General features: G+C 40.9%; 2 protein-coding genes across 3 annotated transcripts; one reads left to right on the forward strand and one right to left on the reverse strand.

The window, feature by feature from the left end:
* Positions 1-1653: 1653 nt before the first annotated feature.
* On the forward strand, positions 1654-13072 carry LOC310811254 (asialoglycoprotein receptor 1-like). Of its 2 annotated transcripts, none has more exons than XM_083679367.1 (7): positions 1654-1877; positions 2203-2292; positions 2909-3016; positions 3664-3927; positions 11585-11745; positions 12497-12618; positions 12721-13072. In XM_083679367.1, the coding sequence occupies exons 1-7, from the start codon at positions 1814-1816 to the stop codon at positions 12860-12862; spliced, it is 951 nt and encodes a 316-aa protein (XP_083535493.1). In that variant the 5' UTR covers positions 1654-1813; the 3' UTR covers positions 12863-13072. The 2 variants fall into 2 exon arrangements, with proteins under 2 accessions (XP_083535493.1, XP_083535492.1); XM_083679366.1 differs by lacking the exons at positions 11585-11745; positions 12497-12618; positions 12721-13072 and adding exons at positions 4091-4251; positions 4587-4708; positions 4861-5230.
* A 2955-nt stretch (positions 13073-16027) lies between these two features.
* gpatch4 (G patch domain containing 4) lies at positions 16028-21170 on the reverse strand. The gene is made up of 8 exons (XM_083678478.1): positions 21056-21170; positions 20710-20790; positions 20489-20562; positions 20016-20108; positions 19804-19917; positions 19278-19390; positions 18888-18938; positions 16028-18649 (listed from the first exon to the last, which is right to left on the reverse strand). Exons 2-8 carry the CDS (start codon positions 20786-20788, stop codon positions 17737-17739), a joined length of 1437 nt encoding a protein of 478 aa, XP_083534604.1. The 5' UTR covers positions 20789-20790; positions 21056-21170; the 3' UTR covers positions 16028-17736.
* Between the last annotated feature and the right edge of the window lie 1052 nt (positions 21171-22222).

Genomic DNA, 22222 nt, shown 5'->3' on the forward strand with positions numbered 1-22222 from the left:
TCACTTATTTCTGCTGTTAAAGAATATGAAAATAAAACACTGAAGAATAGATGACGGGTCAAACATAAGACATACATTTATTCCCAATGACGACTTCTAACAGTCATGGACATGATCGAACGAACAATCGAACGAACTCAACACAAGTGGTCACATGACCAACTAACACAAGTTAACATTCTATATCTTATATCTGACTCCAAAAAATATGTCATGGTTAATAATGACTGATAATGCTTTGCTCATCCCGGTGTGACAGACAATCGATCATATCGGTTCCCAGATTCCATTAAGAATACCCAATACGCTATGACCATGCTTTTGAATTAGAAGAAATCGTGAGGAGTTTACATATGGTCAAATACCTGATGTGATGACTCGAGTCTACGTGTTGCTAACTATGCATGTGAACTTTAGACATTAATGGTAAACTCTGTGATAACTTGGTCACGATTATCTTTTTAGTGCATTTACAGTCTTCACTAGCTCCCTCTGGTGGCTGTCTTTCAACATTGCAACAACCTTGTTTCCTTTGAAACTCCTATTCTTAGCTGAGCAACAGTACATTATGTGAAAGTTATGGCTTCCATACAGTAAGACAGCAGCAGTGAAAGTAGTATCATTTGCTTGTAATTGGCTTAATAAGGGTTAAAAAAAAATACATCTCTTGAAAGTATAATATTAAAATGTTTAATAATACAACTCTTATGTATCCTGTCACAACAATAAGTGCATTTTTCCTCTTTGCGTTTTGAATGAATGAACGCCATTTAGCTGACGCTTTTATCCAAAGCGACTTACATTGCAGTGAGTGCATACATTTCAGTATATATGGTCCCAGCAGGAATCAAACCCACAACATAAGCGTTGTTAGCGCCATGCTCCACCAACTGAGCCACAGAGGACACATTGCTGTTTTCTTACAACGTGGTTAAACAGATGTAGCCTACAACACATTTCCCAGAGGCCTAAAGTTATGCTAAAAGATATCACTTAAGAGGTGCGTACACACACGCCCACACATGAACGTGAACCCACAAATAATGACAACTGACAAACGACTTTTGGGGCTGATGATTGACACCGCACGACATACAACCACCGACAATAACTGAAGGAGTTTCGTCTGAGACGTGAGGCTGTTTTGTTTGATGTATGACGTATAGCTCATTTTGATGTCAGAAGGGGAAGCCAAAAAGGCAGAACAAAGGATGAAACTTGTGTGTTGTGCAACTGTTGTTCTACCCACTGGTTATAGACGCACATATAGCGTAGATATTTGAGATATCTTCTTGAGACATGTTTGCAAAACAGGGCATTCTTTCCTGTAAGTTGTAAACCACACAAGCACAATGTTGTTCAGACCACTTCTTTGTCAGTGTTTGGCTGTAGGTACATGCAGAGGTGTCAACTCAAACTTAAGAGGTGTCAACTCAAACTTAAGAGGTGTCAACTCAAACTTAAGAGGTGTCAACTCAACTCAAACACACGGAGAGAGATGGGGCAATAGCAAGAACGTGACCGAAAGTCAGGAACAGCTCTATTTGACCAGTATTGCCACAAGCAATAACTTCCCTTCTTGCCCCAGATGAGCAAAAGACCCAAAGCAGAAGTAGCAAGTTTAAACAGGTGCAATGATGAGAGCAACTGGAATCACAACTTCTCTGTTAGAGAGCAGTTAGGACTGTATGTCACAGCATATACTGATATTCTATATATACATGCAAATACATGCATATTAGTATTCCAGGCTTAATTGGGTAAGGTATATATTTGAGGAACAGGAGGATACTATTGAAGATCACTTTGTAGGATGGAGGAAGAGCTGCATTATTGTTCAGTTGATTTTCAAAATGCTAATGTTTCTAAGCCAAAAGGTGAGTATCATTCTTTATTTCTCTCTCAATCAACCTTTCTTGCTTTCCTTCTGGTTAATCTTTAACGAATATGGTAAACTCTCACCGCAAGGATGTACATAGAAAAATGGTTTGACTACCTTTTTCCCCCCTCAAAATAACGATTTAAAGCCACATTCGGTAATTTGTGAAGCTGTTTTTGGATATATACATTTATGATATAAACCCATTGATTATTGAAGAATGTAACTTATAGGTGCCTCATGAGCTTAATACAATGCAAAATATAAGGCTATTATTCTAATGTTTTACATTAATTACTTCACATTTTTACATTCCCCTCCAGAGAAGAAGGGGAAGAAAGAAGAGGAAGAAACTATATATGCAGACGTAAAGGCTAAGGGAAGAACATCCGATCAAAGTCACGCCTCAGCAGGTAAGTCATATGAGATGCTATTACATTTCAGGGGTCTTCAACACAGTGTGCAGTTACTCATCTTTTCCCCTATGCCATTGTAAGCCACCTGCACTTGTGGAACTGTACAGTACACCCCCAAACAAAAGGGCACCATTTAAACCTACTTGTCTTACTCTACTGTGCACCTGGCTAAAAAAACCTTTGACCTATCCTTTGTTTTACTCTTGTTCAGAGATACAGTAGCTTGATTGATTTGTCTGTGTCATTCCACCTCAGTGGCACCCAGCCCATATCGGCAAGCAAAAACTAAAGACAATTAGACTACAGTTCGGTTCAAAACACTATTTACAATACACAACTTTGTCACATTAACAACCACTATATAAGTACACATACAGTATTTTTTTTGTCTTATTTTCTCACACATACAGTGCATGTTTTCTCCTGTCCCAGGCTTTATGGATAAAATGCCAAAAAAGTAATCTAGCCAAGTAACCATACATATCTGCCATTTATGATTATGTTTATTTAATTGTGGCCTACCATGTTTATAAAGCAAGGCATGTATGTATATGTATGTTATAGCAGTGATTATAATACTATTATAATACTTTATGACTGTAATCTTTCCTAGTGGATGAGAAGCCTGCCCCCGACTCTCAACAGTTCAGACTGTTGGCAGTGTGTTTGGGGATGCTTTGTGCTGTCTTGCTGTCAGCCATTATAGGCCTCTGTGTCTACTGTGAGTATGTGAATCCAAAATCCCTCAACTTCTGTTATGTAATAAGGGATCCAATACAACACAAACTTGCCAAGAGTGTCTAAAGCTGTCATCAAAGCAAAAGGTGGCTACTTTGAAGAATCTAAAATATAAACCATATTCTGGTTTGTTTAACACTTTTTTGTTTACTACATAATTCCATATGTGTTCCTTCATAGTTTTGATGTCTTCAATATTAATCTACAATGTAGAAAATAATAAAAAAAGAAAAACCACTGAATGAGAAGGTGTGTCCAAACTTTTGACTGGTACTGTAATGAAGTCCTGTTATACATGCAGCCATTGGATGACACTGCTGCACTAACAAACAATATGAACTAACCTTGAACCATAGACCCCCAAAAAGAAAGCCAAGCAAAAAACTGGTCCTCTGCGGCCCTCTGTGGCCCAGTGCGGTCCTCTGTGGTTCAGTTGGTAGAGAATGGCGCTAACATTGTTTAGGTTGTGGGTTTGATTCCTGCTGGGACCATATACACTGAAATGTATGTACTCACTGCAATGTAAGTCGCTTTGGATAAAAGCGTCAGCTAAATGGCGTATATTATTATTATTATATTAGGTATTGGTGATACATGCAGGTTGACTATTGACTAATTCACTCTCCTCAGTCAGCACTGTCATCACTAAGGACAATACAAGACTGGAGAATGAACTGAAACAGCTGGCAGAGGACCATACAAGCCTTTTGGTGGCCAATCACGTTTTGCAGAACAATTACAGCGATTTATCTTCAGAAAACCAACAGTTAAAAGCAGAAAATAGCAACTTGACACAGGAGAAGGATGGACTCAACTGGACTCTTGGGGTCATATTTCAATATGACTATTTTCCAGTTGATTTCTACTGCCCACGTAAAGACGCAAACACCCACGGTAAGGTTCTCATACGTAGGCCGAAGCCCAAACATTCTTGAAACATAATAAGATACTATGAAAAACATGCTTAATGTGTTGGTTAATAGTATAACAATGTATGCCACATGTGTATGCATCATTTTATGGTTTTATGTAACTTTGGGTGTTTCATGTTACACAGAGAGAGTGTGTAAACCGTGTCTAGATGGCTGGGAGCTGTTCCAGTCAAGCTGCTACCTCTTCTGGCATTTTGACAAGAGTTGGAAGACCTGGGAAAAAAGCAGAGAGTACTGCAGAGAGAAGGAGGCAGATTTGGTTGTCATCGGCAGTCAAGAGGAACAGGTGGGACACACAACCATACAATACAAAACAAAACAAAAAGATACCTACATTACCTACACGCATATTCAACTGCTCCAACCTGTTTTGCTCACTGATGTATCTATTCTTTCAATCAGAGACTGTTTTTAACAGTTTTGGATGTTTAGCAATAGAGGAGAAATCGAAGGATGAGGAATCCGTTCCTTGTATTACAATGAGCCCATCCTCCGATTTCTACCTCCACCAGCCTCCCCTAATGTTTACACACTGCCTCCAAAACCTGTTATTACACCTGGTATTATACTGTATATATACTGTTTCAGCTTTATCCGACATACATTTTTTGTGTTTTTTAGGAATTCATAAATGACCGCACTGAGTTTTACTATGATAAATTCCATGGATACTGGATCGGCTTAAGTGAGCCAGGTGGAAAGAGCAGATGGCTTTGGGTTGATGGAAGTAACCTGACTGGACAGTAAGGACAATACTGTAGCCAATATTAAACATATAACACATAAGCATGTTAACTTTGACAGTGTATCAAATCATCACATCATTATCATTCTTTTATCCATGTATCTCTTAAAATCATTTTTTCATCATTTTCAATTTTGGTACTTTTCCCAGGTATTGGATGACTCAACCTTTTGGTACCAATGGCAATTTTGCTTTATTTATCCACAACAGTACAGGTTTGTATACCTGGGATACAGCTCATGGGAACATGAAAAACAGATACATTTGTGAAAATAAAGCCTTGATACTGTCTAATTAAATGGCACATTAATAGTTAATCTCTCAAAATAATTTGTTTAAAGGTTTTACAGAACATGGGATTGCGTTTATGTTCACATACTGTACAGACAAGTAAGGTTTCTGCAGCTATAACAAAGTTTGTGCGTCTCAGATTTCTCAGATGTGTAATATGTCAAATATCTGTGTGCAATGTAATGAGTTCATACATTAAATAAACTATGCAATACTTTTGCTAAAACAGCAGGTTTGATGGGCACTTTGTTTTTCATGCATTGCGGCAAATTTGACATAGAATGTGCATCCTAGCATTGTGACACCATAGGTATGTGCTCATATCTAGCAACCAATATCTGAGATCTATTTCATGTTATTTAAAAACATCCATGTCAAAAGGATGTGATCGCATAATGAGATCATATAAGAAGTATTTACTAATCAGAATCAGAATTCAGAATCAGAATTCTTTTATTTGGCCAAATATATTTGCACATACAGGAAATTGACTTGGTGAGGTTGGTGCATGGGACAGAAAAAACAATAGCAAATATTGACAAGAAATTTACAAAATAGCAAAATATTAACAAAATAGCAATAACAAATGTACAAAGTTACAAAATAGAACAATAAAACAATACAATACATAAAACAATACAGTACTCACTGCAATGTAAGATGCTTTGAATGAAAGCATCAGCTAAATGGCATATATATATATATTATTAGAAATGTATATTACACAATAATGAACAGGAGAATCATATCAATGTTTGGTGCTCTTTCTTTTTTTTAATCTTTTTTTAGAGGTACTCTGTTGACTCATCTTGCATCTTGCGTGTTTTCTCTTTCCTCCTTAACAGTCCTCTTTCCTAACCACTCTTGCTGCATCCCTTCACTCTTTATGTTCCAGTGTGTTCGGTCTTTTCAGCGGCGGGCGTAGTCCCCTTTTTGTACTTCGATGACTTCTTCTTGGTGCTAGCATCGGTCCGCTGATAAATGGCATATATATATATTATTAGAAATGTCCGCTAATCGGTCCGCTGATAGAGGTCTCCAACACTTCTTCGTTTAAGTGACAGCTACAGTGTCCCCTTAAATGACTTGCTCGCTCGTCTTTGGACGTTTTCTCTTGGTTGGTCGAGCGTTGTCAGCTAAACGATCTCCCGTGAGAGTTCAGGACCGCCGCCACCGTCCCTTTGGCTCTTGTTGACCTTTCGTTCTGTCACTTCTTCTTTTTTTTGACCTTACATTTACATTTACATTTATGGCATTTAGCAGACGCTTTTACCCACAGCGACTTACAACAAGTACATTTGTCTAAAGTAAGCGAATCATCTATCCATCAGTCATCATAAGAAAACAAATCTATGCTAGAAGCAGGGGCCATTGGCAGTCACAAGAGGAAGCTAGAGGAAGAAAGGATTACTCTTCCCTTTTTAAAAAAAATTGTTTTATTATTAACAGTAGAGGAACTGTACAGAGGCGTATTGGGGGGTGAAGAGGTCTTTAGGAGGGACAGTCAAGTGGTCCTCTGTGGCTCAGTTGGTAGAGCATGGTGCTAACAACGCCACGGTTGTGGGTTTGATTCCCACTGGGACCATATATACTGAAATGTATGAACTCACTGCAATGTAAGTCGCTTAGGATAAAAGTGTCAGCTAAACAGCTTATATTATGAAGTAAAATAAGAAGTTAAATAAGGGAAGTTCAAACGGAGCCAACAGGAAGGTGGAGGCTGTCATGAACTCAATCAATCAATCAACCTGTATTGTTGTGTCATGAACTCTCCAGTTAAATCGTCTTTTTTATCTTTTTGCTCCATTTTACTCAGCAGGCTGAGTGGTGGTGGGTTACCAGTACAGCCACCAGTACAGCCACCAATACAGCCACCAGTACAGCCACCAGTACAGCCACCAATACAGCCACCAGTACAGCCACCAGTACAGCCACCAGTTAGAAGCTATACTTGACCATGAACTTTTGCTTTTGTATCTCAAGTCTGACTATAGAGCTCATGGTTAGGCCATGTTAGGAAGAGGAGGAAGAGCAAGGTTGAGAAAAGCCAGTGAGGTTTTTGCTCCAATACCCTTTTCAGACAGAAAATACAGGTTCAATTGCGCTTCGATAACTATATTGATCATTCCAACCATAAGCTTTCAGACAGAGGAAAAAGTGCCACTTCTGAAGCATCTGTACCCTTTCACAAAGCGTTCGGTCAAGCTAGGTCGATACAAATGCATATTGGCTAAATTACACCTAATTTACAATCAATAAATACAAACACATATTAGCTAAATTACAACAAATTTACGATCCATAAATCCAAACGCATTTAGCTAAATTGAACCAGAAATTACGCGAAAATTGACATGGCGAGCATCTGAGCACGCTACCCATGCCATCTGTGCACCCCAAGTCGGATATATCCCTGCACCGGCTTGCCTTTCAGACAGAGAAAATGGGGTGCGCCTTAGCGCTACGAAACTATAACCCGAGTATGTGTAGCAAAGCAGAGACTCAAGAGTCTGGCAGGAGACACTAATGTTGAACTGACCGGGAACACTGCACGAAGCAGAAGTATTATTTCAGGACATTAAAACAGTAACTGTCAGCATTTTCAATTCTTTATAACTCCACCATTCAGACCACATTTTAGTGTTTCGGACTACTAAGGTTTGTCCATACAGTATTTCTATCTGGGGGGAATAGCACCCAGCTGAGAAGCAGTTAGAAGAATGGCGAAGAGGTTGGATTTATCTACAGCGGTTTTCGCAAACCGCAGTGTTTATAAACTCAAAGGTGAGTTTCAACCTCCTTAATTGGTCACATTCTCTCTTCCTTTCTCATCAAATTATTTGTTAAGCTTGCACGTCAAGAATGACCACAGAGTTGAATTCCAATTAGAAAAAAAAAGTTTGACTGCTTAGACTTTGTACCAAAGCACAGACAGATATGTACTGTAAATTGCTGATTCAGGACAATTTAAATATCTTATTGGCTCTATTCTGGATAACACCCTGCAGTTTTAATCTATTACCTCCCACTTTAGTTGTGGTGCACCTCACTGATGGAACAATCTGTAGAGAACGTTTCAGCTGGTTGCTCTGGTGCCTCAGGGCAGTTTAAAGTTTTGATTGAGCACCTCTTGGTTGAAAAATTGAAAAGCATTTTTTCTTGATTGTGTTCTATTATGTTGTAATTTTGTATGTGTATTATGTATTATTGCAAACAGTGTGAAAAATGAGCCAATGTCTTTCTACTCCACAGAGAAAGAAGAGGAAGAAACTGTATTTACGAAGGGATGGAAAGCCAGTTCATTCAGCTTTGCCACAGCAGGTACTGGTTGAGAGAAAATCATTGATGTCCATTTTTTATTATTCAATTGAAGGAGTTTCTCTTGAGTAAGTTGTTAACTGACTTAGATTCACACATGTGTTATATACTTATCATGGACTTTTGTAAATCAAGTACTTCTTATTAATAACATCTATCCACTCCTAGTCTTCTAAACAAGTGTGTTTTTCTTGTGTGTATGCTGACTAATTGTTATCAACTTTCTTTCTTTCTTTTTTTTTTTTAGTCTAATTCTATAATTCTATAATCTTCTCTTCTATATCTAGTGGATGAGAAGCCTGCCCGCGACTCTCAACAGTTCAGACTGTTGGCAGTGTGTTTGGGGATGCTTTGTGCTGTCTTGCTGTCAGCCATTATAGGCCTCTGTGTCTACTGTGAGTATGTTAATGAATAATCTAATATGTCAGAATGAACAAGGGATTAATCCCATAGGAAAAGGGTATATGGTGAATACTAAACAGCAGCTTCAAACATCTCTCTCTCTCTCTCTCTCTCTCTCTCTCTCTCTCTCTCTCTCTCTCTCTCTCTCTCTCTCTCTCTCTCTCTCTCTCTCTCTCTCTCTCTCTCTCTCTCTCTCTCTCTCTCTCTCTCTCTCTCTCTCTCTCTCTCTCTCTCTCTCTCTCTCTCTCTCTCTCTCTCTCTCTCTCTCTCTCTCTCTCTCTCTCTCTCTCTCTCTCTCTCTCTCTCCCTCTCTCTCTCTCTCTCTCCTTAGTCAGCAGCGTCATCTCTGAACACAACACAAAGTCGAAGCTGACAGAGAACTACACTTCCTTACTGGTGTCCAATCAGGACCTTATGAACCTCAACAACAATTTGAGTGCAACCAATCATATTTTGCAAAAAGATTACAGCAGCGCAACCTCTGACAACCAGCAGTTGAACACAGAGAGGTCCAACCTAGAGAGACAGAATCAACAGTTGTCAATAGAGAAGGATGGATTTAAATGTCCCCTTCTTTCCACAGCCAGCAGTACTAGTACTATCATCTCTGAGCACCAAGCAAAGTTGGAGAATGAACTGAAACAGCTGACAGAGAACTATACGAACCTTCTGGTGGCCAACCAGGACCTAATGAACCTCAAGGACAACCTAAGCTCAGCCAATCATGTTTTGCAAAAGAATTACATCAATGTGACCTCTGAAAACCAGCAGTTGAAGGCAGAGAGGTTCAACCTAGAGAGACAGAATGAGAGACAGACACAGAATAATAGCAGTACTATCATCTCTGAGCACCAAGCAAAGTTGGAGAATGAACTGAAACAGCTGACAGAGAACTATACAAACCTTCTGGTGGCCATTCAGGATCTAATGAACCTCAATGACAACCTAAGCTCAGCCAATCATGTTTTGCAAAAGAATTACATCAATGTGACCACTGAAAACCAGCAGTTGAACGCAGAGAGGTTTAACCTAGAGAGACAGAATGAACAGTTGTCAATAGAGAAGGATGGATTTAAATGTCCCCTTCTTTCCACAGCCAGCAGTACAAGTACTATCATCTCTGAGCACCAAGCAAAGTTGGAGAATGAACTGAAACAGCTGACAGAGAACTATACAAACCTTCTGGTGGCCAACCAGGACCTAATGAACCTCAAGGACAACCTAAGCTCAGCCAATCATGTTTTGCAAAAGAATTACATCAATGTGACCTCTGAAAACCAGCAGTTGAAGGCAGAGAGGTTCAACCTAGAGAGACAGAATGAGAGACAGACACAGAATAATAGCAGTACTATCATCTCTGAGCACCAAGCAAAGTTGGAGAGTGAACTGAAGCATCTGACAGAGAACTATACAAACCTTCTGGTGGCCATTCAGGATCTAATGAACCTCAATGACAACCTAAGCTCAGCCAATCATGTTTTGCAAAGCAATTACATCAATGTGACCTCTGAAAACCAGCAACTGAAGGCAGAGAGCACCCATTTGGAGAGACAGAATGAAGAGTTGTCCATAGAGAAGGCTGGATTTAAATGTCCCCTTCTTTCCACAACCAGCAGCACTATGATCTCTGAGCACCAAGCAAAGTTGGAGAATGAACTGAAACAGCTGACAGAGAACTATACAAACCTTCTGGTGGCCAACCAGGACCTAATGAACCTCAATGACAACCTAAGCTCAGCCAATCATGTTTTGCAAAGCAATTACATCAATATGACCACTGAAAACCAGCAGTTGAACGCAGAGAAGTTTAACCTAGAGAGACAGAATGAACAGTTGTCAATAGAGAAGGATGGATTTAAATGTCCCCTTCTTTCCACAACCAGCAGCACTATGATCTCTGAGCACCAAGCAAAGTTGGAGAATGAACTGAAACAGCTGACAGAGAACTATACAAACCTTCTGGTGGCCAACCAGGACCTAATGAACCTCAATGACAACCTAAGCTCAGCCAATCATGTTTTGCAAAGCAATTACATCAATGTGACCACTGAAAACCAGCAGTTGAATGCAGAGAAGTTTAACCTAGAGAGACAGAATGAACAGTTGTCAATAGAGAAGGATGGATTTAAATGTCCCCTTCTTTCCACAACCAGCAGCACTATGATCTCTGAGCACCAAGCAAAGTTGGAGAATGAACTGAAACAGCTGACAGAGAACTATACAAACCTTCTGGTGGCCAACCAGGACCTAATGAACCTCAATGACAACCTAAGCTCAGCCAATCATGTTTTGCAAAGCAATTACATCAATGTGACCACTGAAAACCAGCAGTTGAATGCAGAGAAGTTTAACCTAGAGAGACAGAATGAACAGTTGTCAATAGAGAAGGATGGATTTAAATGTCCCCTTCTTTCCACAACCAGCAGCACTATGATCTCTGAGCACCAAGCAAAGTTGGAGAATGAACTGAAACAGCTGACAGAGAACTATACAAACCTTCTGGTGGCCAACCAGGACCTAATGAACCTCAATGACAACCTAAGCTCAGCCAATCATGTTTTGCAAAATAATTACATCAACGTGACCACTGAAAACCAGCAGTTGAAGGCCGAGAGCACCCATTTGGAGAGACAGAATGAAGTCTTATCAAGAGAGCGGGACGGACTAAGCTGGACTATTGGGGTCATATTTCAATTGAACAACTTCCCAATTAATACATATTGCCCACGTAAAAATGCTGGCAACAACGGTGAGTTATCATCAAACCCTGTGTTTCTGTGTAGTCCATATTTACTTATGTTTATTTAAAAAAAAATAACATAACTTATTGTGTATGTTCCTCTGCATGTTTTATAACGCACAGAGAGAGTGTGTAAACCGTGTCTAGATGGCTGGGTGCTGTTCCAATCAAGCTGCTACCTGTTCTGGCATTTTGACAAGAGTTGGAAGACCTGGGAAAAAAGCAGAGAGTACTGCAGAGAGAAGGAGGCAGATTTGATTGTCATCGGCAGTCAAGAGGAACAGGTGGGTCACCGCCGTCTGTTCAGCCAATTAGACACAATGTTTTGTATTTAGTTGCTAGGCTGCATTGTTCAGTTGCTAGGTTGTTTAAAGATTCTGCCAGGGATCAAATCTGATGGTACGTTTCTTTCTGTGTTCTGATAGTTTGGTGTCGCTGGGGCCTTAGGGGTTAGAGATTATCTCCAATGCAGAAAATTACAAAAATAAAAATTTAAGAGGAACAGAAAGACCATTACACAGCATTGAGAGGCTTGTGTCTCTGAAGGATAAATATACTTTCATAGTCCATTTCCTACTTCTATGACTAAATAAAAACCCCTGACCCTGTTGCTGTTGGAAATTTTTATGAACCATTTGATAAGTGGACACACAACCAATCTATACTGTACTAACAAGGCACTTCTGGCTCCCAGGATGGTTAAAACTTACAGTTCGCTGTTAGCCTTTAGTCTATTCATTACCACTTTGGCCTACTGTAGGTTCCTGCCTCCAAAAGCTGAACACTGTTAAACCGTTTTAATTTACATTACATTTACATTTAAGTCATTTAGCAGAAGCTTTTATCCAAAGCAACTTACAATAAGTACATTTGTCTAAGTAAGTGAATCAACTATTCATCTAGTCATCGTAAGTACAAGTGCCATCGGCAGTCACAGTGCTAGATATAGCAAGAAAACAAAAACAAAAAATTCAACCAGTTTTTTCTCCTTTTTTGTATAACAACTGTTGTTTGACATTCACCTCCTGTCTTTAGGAATTCATCAAGAACAGCGTTAAATTCTACTACGATAAACATCATGGATACTGGATTGGCTTGACTGACAAAGTAGTAAACGGGCAATGGTTCTGGGTTGACGGAAGTTACCTATCAGAGAGGTGAGAGCACTACATTCTGTAAACAATAGGAACAAACAACACAATAAATACGTTTTTTCAATAAGCAAAATAATTTCACTAATTGGTCATGTTTTATCCCAGGTACTGGGCGCCTCACCTTCTTGGGAGCCGGGGTAACTGTGTTTTAACTGTCCAAGGCAACGCAGGCAACTGGAATAAAGCATCGTGTGCCATGTATAACCGATGGATCTGTGAGACTAAAGCCTTAATACGGTCTGATTAAATAGAACAGCAATGACATCTAGGCGATGTCATCCAACGAACACTTCTCCCAACAAGACACATGCTCGAATATATAGTACCAGTCAAAGGTTTGGACACACCTTCTCATTCAATGGTTTTTCTTTCTTTTTAAAAAAAAAATATTTTCTACATTGTAGATTAATATTGAAGACATCAAAACTATGAAGGAACACATATGGAATTATGTAGTAAACAAAAAAGTGTTAAACAAACCAGAATATGTTTTATATTTTAGTTTCTTCAAAGTTTCTTCCACCTTTTGCTTTGATGACAGCTTTGCACACTCTTGCTGCGTGCTCGCTCTCTTGCATTTAGATCAGGCAATGAGATGGAGTACAAAGCTGCGAAGTATGGACTGAAAAAAGCCATTACAGCGGCCAAGAGGCAGTACAGAGAGAAGCTGGACAGCTTCTACTCCACTGCTGACTCCGGGCGGATGTGGCAAGGCCTGCAGCACATCACAGACTACAGGACCACCACCAACACCATCAGCTCCACAGACAGCCTGCCGGACGACCTTAACATCTTCTACACCCGCTTTGAGACCTCCAGCCACAGCACAGAGAGGAGGCACACAGACACCGGGACCACCCGACCCCCCTCCCCTCCACTAACCATCTCATCAGGCCAGGTAAACAAAGCCCTGAGGAAGATCAACCCCCGCAAGGCAGCAGGACCAGACAACATCCCTGGGCGGGCTCTCAGAGCATGTGCTAACGAGCTGGCTGATGTTCTCACCTCCATCTTCAACCTTTCCCTCAGTCACAGCACTGTTCCCTCCTGCTTCAAGACCACAACCATCGTCCCCCTTCCCAAGAAGAGCCAACCTGCCTGCCTGAATGATTACAGGCCAGTAGCACTCACTCCAATCATTATGAAGTGTTTTGAGAGAGTGGTACTGGCACACATTAAGAGCAGCATGCCGGACACCCTAGACCCCCTGCAGTATGCCTACCGGCCCAACAGGTCCACCTCAGACGCTATCGCTGCTGTCCTCCACTATTCCCTCTCCCACCTGGAAAACAAAGACTCCTACATCAGGACGCTCTTTGTAGACTACAGCTCCGCTTTTAATACAGTCATCCCCCACAGACTCATCCACAAAATGTCCACACTTGGCCTGCACCCCACCCTCTGTGACTGGCTCCTAGACTTTTTGACTGGCAGGCCCCAGTCTGTCAGGATTGGCAATAGGACTTCAGCCAGCATTATTACAAATGTTGGCACCCCACAGGGATGCGTCCTCAGCCCCATTCTCTACACCCTGTTCACCCACGACTGTGTCGCCTCCCACAAGGACAACATCATCCTAAAGTTTGCAGACGACACCGCAGTGATAGGATGCATCACTGGCGGGGACGAAGCAGCTTACAGGAGGGAGGTGGCCAGTCTGGTAACATGGTGCGAGGACAACAACCTCACCCTCAATACGGACAAGACGAAGGAGATGATAGTGGACATGAGGAAGAAGAGGGGACCTCATCGGCCACTGTACATCCGGGAACTTGAAGTAGAGAGGGTGAGCAGTTTCAAATACCTGGGCGTCCACATCAGCGAGGACCTCACCTGGACACTTAACACCACTCAGCTGGTTAAGAAGGCCCAACAGCGGCTGTACTTTCTGAGGAGGCTGAGGAAGTTTGGCATGTCGCCCAAGATCCTCAGCAACTTCTACAGCTGCATTGTTGAGAGCATCCTAACTAGCTGTATCACTGTGTGGTATGGCAGCACTACTGCTATGGACCGCAGACGCCTGCAGAGAGTGGTGAAGACTGCTGAGAAAATCACCAGGACTCCACTGCCCTCTCTGCAGAGCATCTACCACCGCAGAGTCCACAGGAGAGCCGCCTCCATCCTCAAGGACCCCACCCACCCCCAGCTCGGACTGTTCACACTTCTACCCTCAGGCCGGAGGTACAGAAGTGTTAAATGCAGGACCACCCGACTGAAGAACTCCTTCTTTCCCACTGCCATCAGACTCCTAAACAACCCATAGGAGATTATTATAACCGTACTACCTCAATAACTGAACTTTCCAGTTTGCATAATTGCACTGCTACATTTGCACTGTTTTATTATTATTATTGCTGCTATTTTATTTTATGCCTTAAATTTTGCTGTCTTGTACATTTGTTTAGTATATATTGTATATTCTTTAGTATTGTATATTTTACATTGGTTGGCATTCTGCGGACAGCAAAGCAAGAATTTCGTTGTACAGTGAAACATGTTTTCTGCTGTGCATATGATAATAAACACTTTGAATCTTGAATCTTGGCAAGTTTGTGTCCAAACCTTTGACTGGTACTGTATATATATATATATAAATATAAATATATATATATATAAACGTATATTGGGTACGACATCGCGCCGACATCTGGCAGACGTGTGTGCTGTCCTGGTACTGTGCCAGTAAGGACCTGATCCTTAACATTTCATGCAATTTTCGGAAATTGGTCGGGGACGGGAAAATTCTTCTAAAATTGCAGTGTATTCCCGACATTAGTAATAGTTGTGTTTCTTGGATTTCAAACAATCTTGGCTTGTGAACTACTGTATATGAATTAATGAATATGTAACATAAAGGAGCTTATTCACCTTAATTGCAAAAAGCTTTCATCTTCATTCATCTTTAACCCTCGTATTGTCTTCACTTTTTGGACCCTGGCATATACTTTTTGGACCACAAAATTTCCATTAAAAACTCTTTAACATATATTGTCTTTATCTCAATTCCAACATGTATGATTAATATTTGCAATTAATCTCTGCTAGATCATATTTAACAATGGAAGTGTAATTCGTTTTTTTGTGATAAAGTTATAATGTATGTAAATAATCTGCTATAATAAGGACTTGGGTGGAATAAATCATGCTTATCTCTGAAAAGTTGAAATGAAACAATGTTTTCATTGATGTTTATTATTTTTGAACAGATATTCTCAATTGATTTTCACCTTATTAGAAACACGAGTACCAAACTTACCAAACATTCGATTTAGTCACTGGATATGAAATCTCCAAAGAGATTGACTGTCAAAGTAGTAAACGGGCAATGGTTCTGGGTTGATGGTAAACTGTAAACTGTAAACAATAGGAACAAACAAGACAATAAATACGTTTTATTTTTTTATCTGTAATTTATTTTCACTAATGGGTCATGTTTTCTCCCAGGTACTGGACGCCTCACCGCCTTGGTAACCAAGGTAATTGTGTTTTAACTCCCAAGGCAAAGCAGGATTGGCCAACTGGAATAAAGCACCATGTAGAAGCACGTACAACCGATGGATCTGTGAGACTAAAACCGTAATACGGTCTGATTAAATAGCACAGTAATGACATCTAGGCGATGTGCCAGTTCCTGATGCGTAAGATTTCAAATTTGTCGGGGACGGGAAAATCGTTGGAAAATCGCAGTGACAATTGTGTTACTTGGATTCAATCAAGATTATATCAACAAACAATACTGGCTTGTGAAGTGCCTTATATGAATTCATGAATGTCAAATGAAGGAGTTTATTCACTTTAACTGCAAAATGATTTAATCTTCATTAATCTTTAAACAAGAATGAACAGAAAAATAGCGGCTTTGGAAATATTGTACATGACATCACAGAAAACTCCATTCAAGTGAAGGTCTGTTCCATGGGGTAAAACACCTTGTAAATGCATTCAAAAAATGTCCATGCTAAAAATAGGTAATCACCATATGTGTAGCAAGTTGACAATTAATTTATGAAATATCCACTATACAGACAGTCTCTTATTAATGTTTGCACAGTAATAAATAGGACATGATGAGAAGCAAGATACGAACATTTAAAAACAATATTTCATATGATATCCAACAAATAGCAGGGTTATTCAATAACAGACCTGGGCCTCATTTCCCAAAAGCTAGGTTCATCATTAGAAACCACGTTAGTGCATCACCGTAAGATCACCGTTACATTTTGGGTTGTTTCCCAAAACCCCTAATGTTATATATAATAATACCTAATGTTAAAAACCTCTGTACCTAATGTTGCACTTGAAAACACTTGTAAATTACGTGCCTCAGATTACTAGTACAACAGCAACTTCCTTAATAAGGTAGATTTGTGCCCTTTGAGTCACTTTGCACCTACAACATTCCATCCAACACAGAATTAATAGGTCTATTCACCTCCCTGAGACCTCCGATGCAGATGTCTACACATATATTTAAATCAAAAATAAACTGATAAATTGCAAATATGATCGCTTAAGATTTCATACCGTGACGCCTTCACACTGATCTTGTTTACTATTTTACTGCAGGCTAAACATTCAGTTTGCCACTGTCATGTTGAGATGCCCTGTCATGGGTGGAAATAATATCTCCAAAGGCTGCTCTAGTATTGCATATAACTCTTATCATATAATAACTGTAACAGAGAAAGCTGATCAGAGTTCGATCTGAGCATTTCCAGCCTATCGACGATTCATATTCGATGTATGTTCATCTCTGCTCATACGACGATGCCCTTAACGTACGTTTTCTCTATGAGTTGTTTTGAGAAACATGTCACATTGTCATTCATCGTTAAAAGTTCAATCGCTATTGGGAAACAAGGCCCTGGATTTGGGCTTGATTTAATTCTTGCCTTCTACATGGTGACTGATTCAGACCTGGGACAAGAGGTTGTTGAACATTCTGGAACATTCTGTGATCTATTAATCAATCAATGAAATACAAATAGAAACCCAGTAGTAATTGAATAGCCCAGATGATTGTAGGGGCTTCAGGATATTGGACTGCAAGCTCTGCATCCACCATGCCTCAATAGTATTTGACACCCACTAATGTCCATCTCAATCTTGTTCCATTTTCTACTCTTTTGTCTTTTTCTTCTTATTCTTCAGAGATAGGGTACAAGAAGTGTCCATATCCTCTACGGTCTGTTTGTCCTCTTTACATTTTTTCTTTTTCCTCTTAATCTTGGGTTCCTCCTCTTCCATTCCACCTTCCTCTCTCTCCAACTCGATCGATGCATCCCTTTTCTTTTTCTTTTTGGGAATGGAGTCCTCAACCGTTCCGGATTTGTTGGCTTCTGTGTCATTGCTGCGTTCTAGCTCCACAACCACGGGAGTCTCCTCTTTGTTTTTGGAGGATTTCTTCTTCTCCTTCTTCTTCTTCTTTCTGGTGTTAGCGTCCGGATCAGCCTGTTGCTGTGTGGCGTTCTCCCCCAGCTCCTCAGTGGAAGCCTCTTCACTACCTTCAGCAGTCTCACTCTCTCCAATAGGGGCAGGGCTCTCACATGCTTCTCCATTTAAAAGGCAGCCATCCTCCAACAATTTCCTCTTCTTTGAACGTTTCCTTTTGGTTGGCTCAGCGTCAGCTTCACTATCTCCTACAGGGGTCGGTTCTTCCACTATGGGAACAGCTACCACCTCCCCATTGTCCTCCTTTGAACTTTCCTTCATTTTCTTCTTCTTTTTTGACCTCAGGTGCATGTCGGGGCTTCCACAGACCACCGCTTCAGCATTCTCTACAGGAGTAGCCTCATGGGAATCCTCAGAGCTGTCCTTCCTTTTCTTCTTCTTTTTGGCCCTTTTTCTCGGGGTCTCCTCTGCCGGTGTCTCCCCCTCAGGGCTCTGTATCGCTGGCTGGGTGGTGGGGGTCACACTGACAGGTGAAGCAGCCACCGACTTGCTCTTCTTTGCGTACTTGGCCATGAACTCTTGCTCCTGCTCCTGCAGTCTGGCTAGCTTGGCGCTCATAGTAATACCATGCCTGCCTCCTCTGTTGAGAACAGGAGGGGAGAATGGTTTAGAATCAGCCCTGCTATTCACATGCATTAACGGATGATTCAGGTTCTACCCAACATTTTATAACGAAATGTTCCCCATTTTGAAAACTCCCTAGATATTTTCAAGCCTTATCCTCTGCATGTGAACCTCTATGATTTCTTGATAGAAAATGCCGGTCTCAATAAACTACAAATCCTGCTACAAACAAAGACTGGTGACAAGGAACTTACTTGTGAGCAGTGAGTCCTCCACAGGCTTTCATTAGATCAGCATCTGACAGCCTGAGCAAAGAGAGTATGACAGCATTTAATACATTACAGATGTGTATAGCATCCTAAAACTACAGAAAAAAACTTAAAGCGTATAGCCTTCATTCATAGTGATAACAATATCAGCTTTCCAAAGCAATGTCTAGACATTGGGTTTAAACATTCAACATGTATTAGTGTAATGACATGTGGCCTTTTATTCGATGCATGTGAATTATTGTTGCATTGTGGATTGTTTGATGCATGTAGTTTACCGTTGTCTGCACTGACTATGGCCTTCTCGTTGCCTCTTGAGGATTAATAAAGTTATATTGAATATAATTAAATGACAGTGAGCAGTGCGGTTCTTACTTGGTGGTGCTGGAGAGATCCAGTCTCGTGTCTTCATCATCAGAGCTACTGCTCTCATCGGTGCTGGAAGACTTCTGCTCCGGCTGCTCCTGTCCTGCCAGGAGGGTGGCAGACTGGCAGGGGGGAGATGGGTATAACAACATGGTCAACATCTCTACTGGTTATTGGGAGTTATCTGGAGACGGTTTAAGTGTTTAAGTTCCATTTTACATTTAGTTAACTGAACTGAAAATGTCCATAATGCACTAGAAATAGAACACTACTGTATCTACATTTGAATTAAGGAATTTCAAAGAATGCATCTTTTTGACCACAGCTAGCATTTTTTAAAGGTTATTTTTTTGAGTGGGGCAGAACTTATATAGAAAGCACTCTTATAGAAAGACAGGAATGTAAGGAGGAGAGGGCATGCCAGCAGGGCACAGGCCGGATTCGAACCCATGCTGACATGGGCATACGTATGCACTGTAGGCCATGGTCTTAGACCACTGGACCACCACAGTTAGCATGTTGATTATACCAGTACCTTGACAAAGCATCCATACAGCTTGGCTTTGGCCAGGGTGGCTTTCCTTGGTTTCTTGTTGGAGATCATCCCTTCCTGCTCTTCCTCCACCACCTTCTTCACCTGCACGCCATTCTTGAATGGACAAATAGAAGTGTAAGCACAAAACATGCAAGACTGTGTGTCTGTGTGTGTGTGTGTGTGTGTGTGTGCGTGTGTGATTGATTGCAGACCTGATCAGATTCCACCTCCAGACTTGAGGAGGCCTTGTTGAAGACATGGTCCCACCAATGGAAGCTGAACTGTTCCCCTTCGCGATGTCCCACCTGGGTAATCAGAGTCAAATATTACAGACTAACAAACTCCCAAATCCTGTCTTAGATGTGTTTGATCTCCAGGTCAAAACAAACATAAAATACGCAAATCAGATGCGACGTAGACCGAGTGGACCTCACAACTGTACGTACAGGCGGTCTTAACGTAATCCGATTCCCAAAAATCTTGTACCTCCCAGGTACCTCAAATTAGGATAACGTTGAGACCGTCCGTAGGACGACCACACCCCATCGGAGTGTATCCCCTCGGGAGCCAACATAGGAGAACCTCGGACCCCACATAAGTACAGTTGTGAGGTCTGCTCGGGCTAGATGTCATGCATGTCTGACAGTGGGTTGCTGATCTGGTTGACAAAGGCACAGATACTCACCCCTCCCTTGTCACATTTCACCTTGACTTTAATAGCCTCCGAGATGCCATTTTCCTCCCGGCCAAGACCTTTACCTGGGTAGCGAGTTGATAAGCACATTTTCATAAGTGGACATTCGGGTGGATTGGGCTACTTTTAACAGCAGAAATATCTAGTCACGTGACTGTATATGCAATTTTTTAAGGTCTACTGTATGAAAATAAAGATCGTCCGGCACGCACCTTTTTCCCAGCCATGCCGCGTCATCTGTCGCTCCGCAAATGTAAGTCCATTGCTTTTCTCCTGGATGGGTTCTGACATACCTAGAGACAGAAAATGTATTAGACAACTACAACAGCCAACGTCTTAAGAGAGGTCATTATCTATCTCAGTCAGTCTGCAAATTTAGCTTACAACTATAGCTACTACAAGACAAGATATACTATGTCTAACAAACTCCGTTTGAAGCAGAACATTCTGCATTCTGTTGCAGTTTCTGTTGAGCGAGCTAAGTAGTAGGTTTGGCTAAAATATCCAAAGCATGCAGCCACAAAACAACATAAACAAAAACCGAAGCAATCAGTTTACCTCTCGACGGGTTATTTCGTTCGCCTGACACCACTATTCACAGCGGATATAATAGATAAAACTGTAGTTTTCAGAGTCCTACAGTTACCATGCGGTGAGTTCAGCAAGCTGACATGACATGACACCGGAAGTACAACTAGCGCCGGGGAACATTCAGAATCGACAACGTTCTGAAAATTGGTCCATTCGTCTGTTTGAAAAATGTGCATCGTGATTGATGTATGGGTATGTACTTGTAAATTTGAGCAAACGTGCATAGAGAGTGTATTGCAATTTGAGTTTAAAACCTAGTTTAATTACATTTTTCAAATTAATTTGAAACTAACGAAAATGAAGCAATTGATCTGTTGAATGCGATTTGTCTTTCCAAACACGCACTCTTATGATTGGCTGACATTCTGTATGCCCCGCCTTCTCTCGCCAACGTTGGTACCCAAGGTAGGAAAAACCTCTGTGCCTCTGGGAGGTTTCAGCAGGGAAGTTTCAGTTAGCACCAGCAGCTGTTTGTCGTTACACTGATAAATATATATCATACAAGGCCATACTGCTGGAGTCTTAATATTTGCATAGCATTGATTTAGTCAAACATGTGGCTCTGCTTTGTCCCAGTTGTATAGGCCTAAGGTTCCTGTTTTTGTGTCATCGTATTTTCCAATAGACTAATATCGAAAGCAGCTGCTTAGAGCCTATGGCTACATTAAGTAGATCCCTAATTAATCCACCAGGGGTCATCCTGGTCATCCTCAAAGCACAACTAACAAGCAAATACCCATATCGAATAGAGTGGAATATGGTTTCATGCAATATCTAGGTATAATCGGCACATATCATCTCTCTATCAATCAACAGATGGGTCTCACAAATAGTTTTGTCTTTTGTCTACACAAATTATTGATATTATTTTATATTCTTTTTAGGTTAGAGCTACTTACTTTGCATTTATGCATTACTAGTTGGACAGGAGTTCACCTGATTCCAACTTACTTTTTACATTTGCTGAAGAGGAAAATACTGATCAAATTTGCGACAGTCCAGTCCGGCTGACACGGAGGACCCTGATAGGCACTGGAGTGGTAGCCTACAGGAAACCACTTTATTTTTTCCTCTGGCTCTTGGTTTCCTCACGACAAGGATGTGTGCACCATTAACCCACCATGCATGTGCTGT

This window comes from Argentina silus (genome assembly GCF_951799395.1).
Source record: "Argentina silus genome assembly, chromosome: 10".
Classification (NCBI taxonomy): domain Eukaryota; kingdom Metazoa; phylum Chordata; class Actinopteri; order Argentiniformes; family Argentinidae; genus Argentina; species Argentina silus.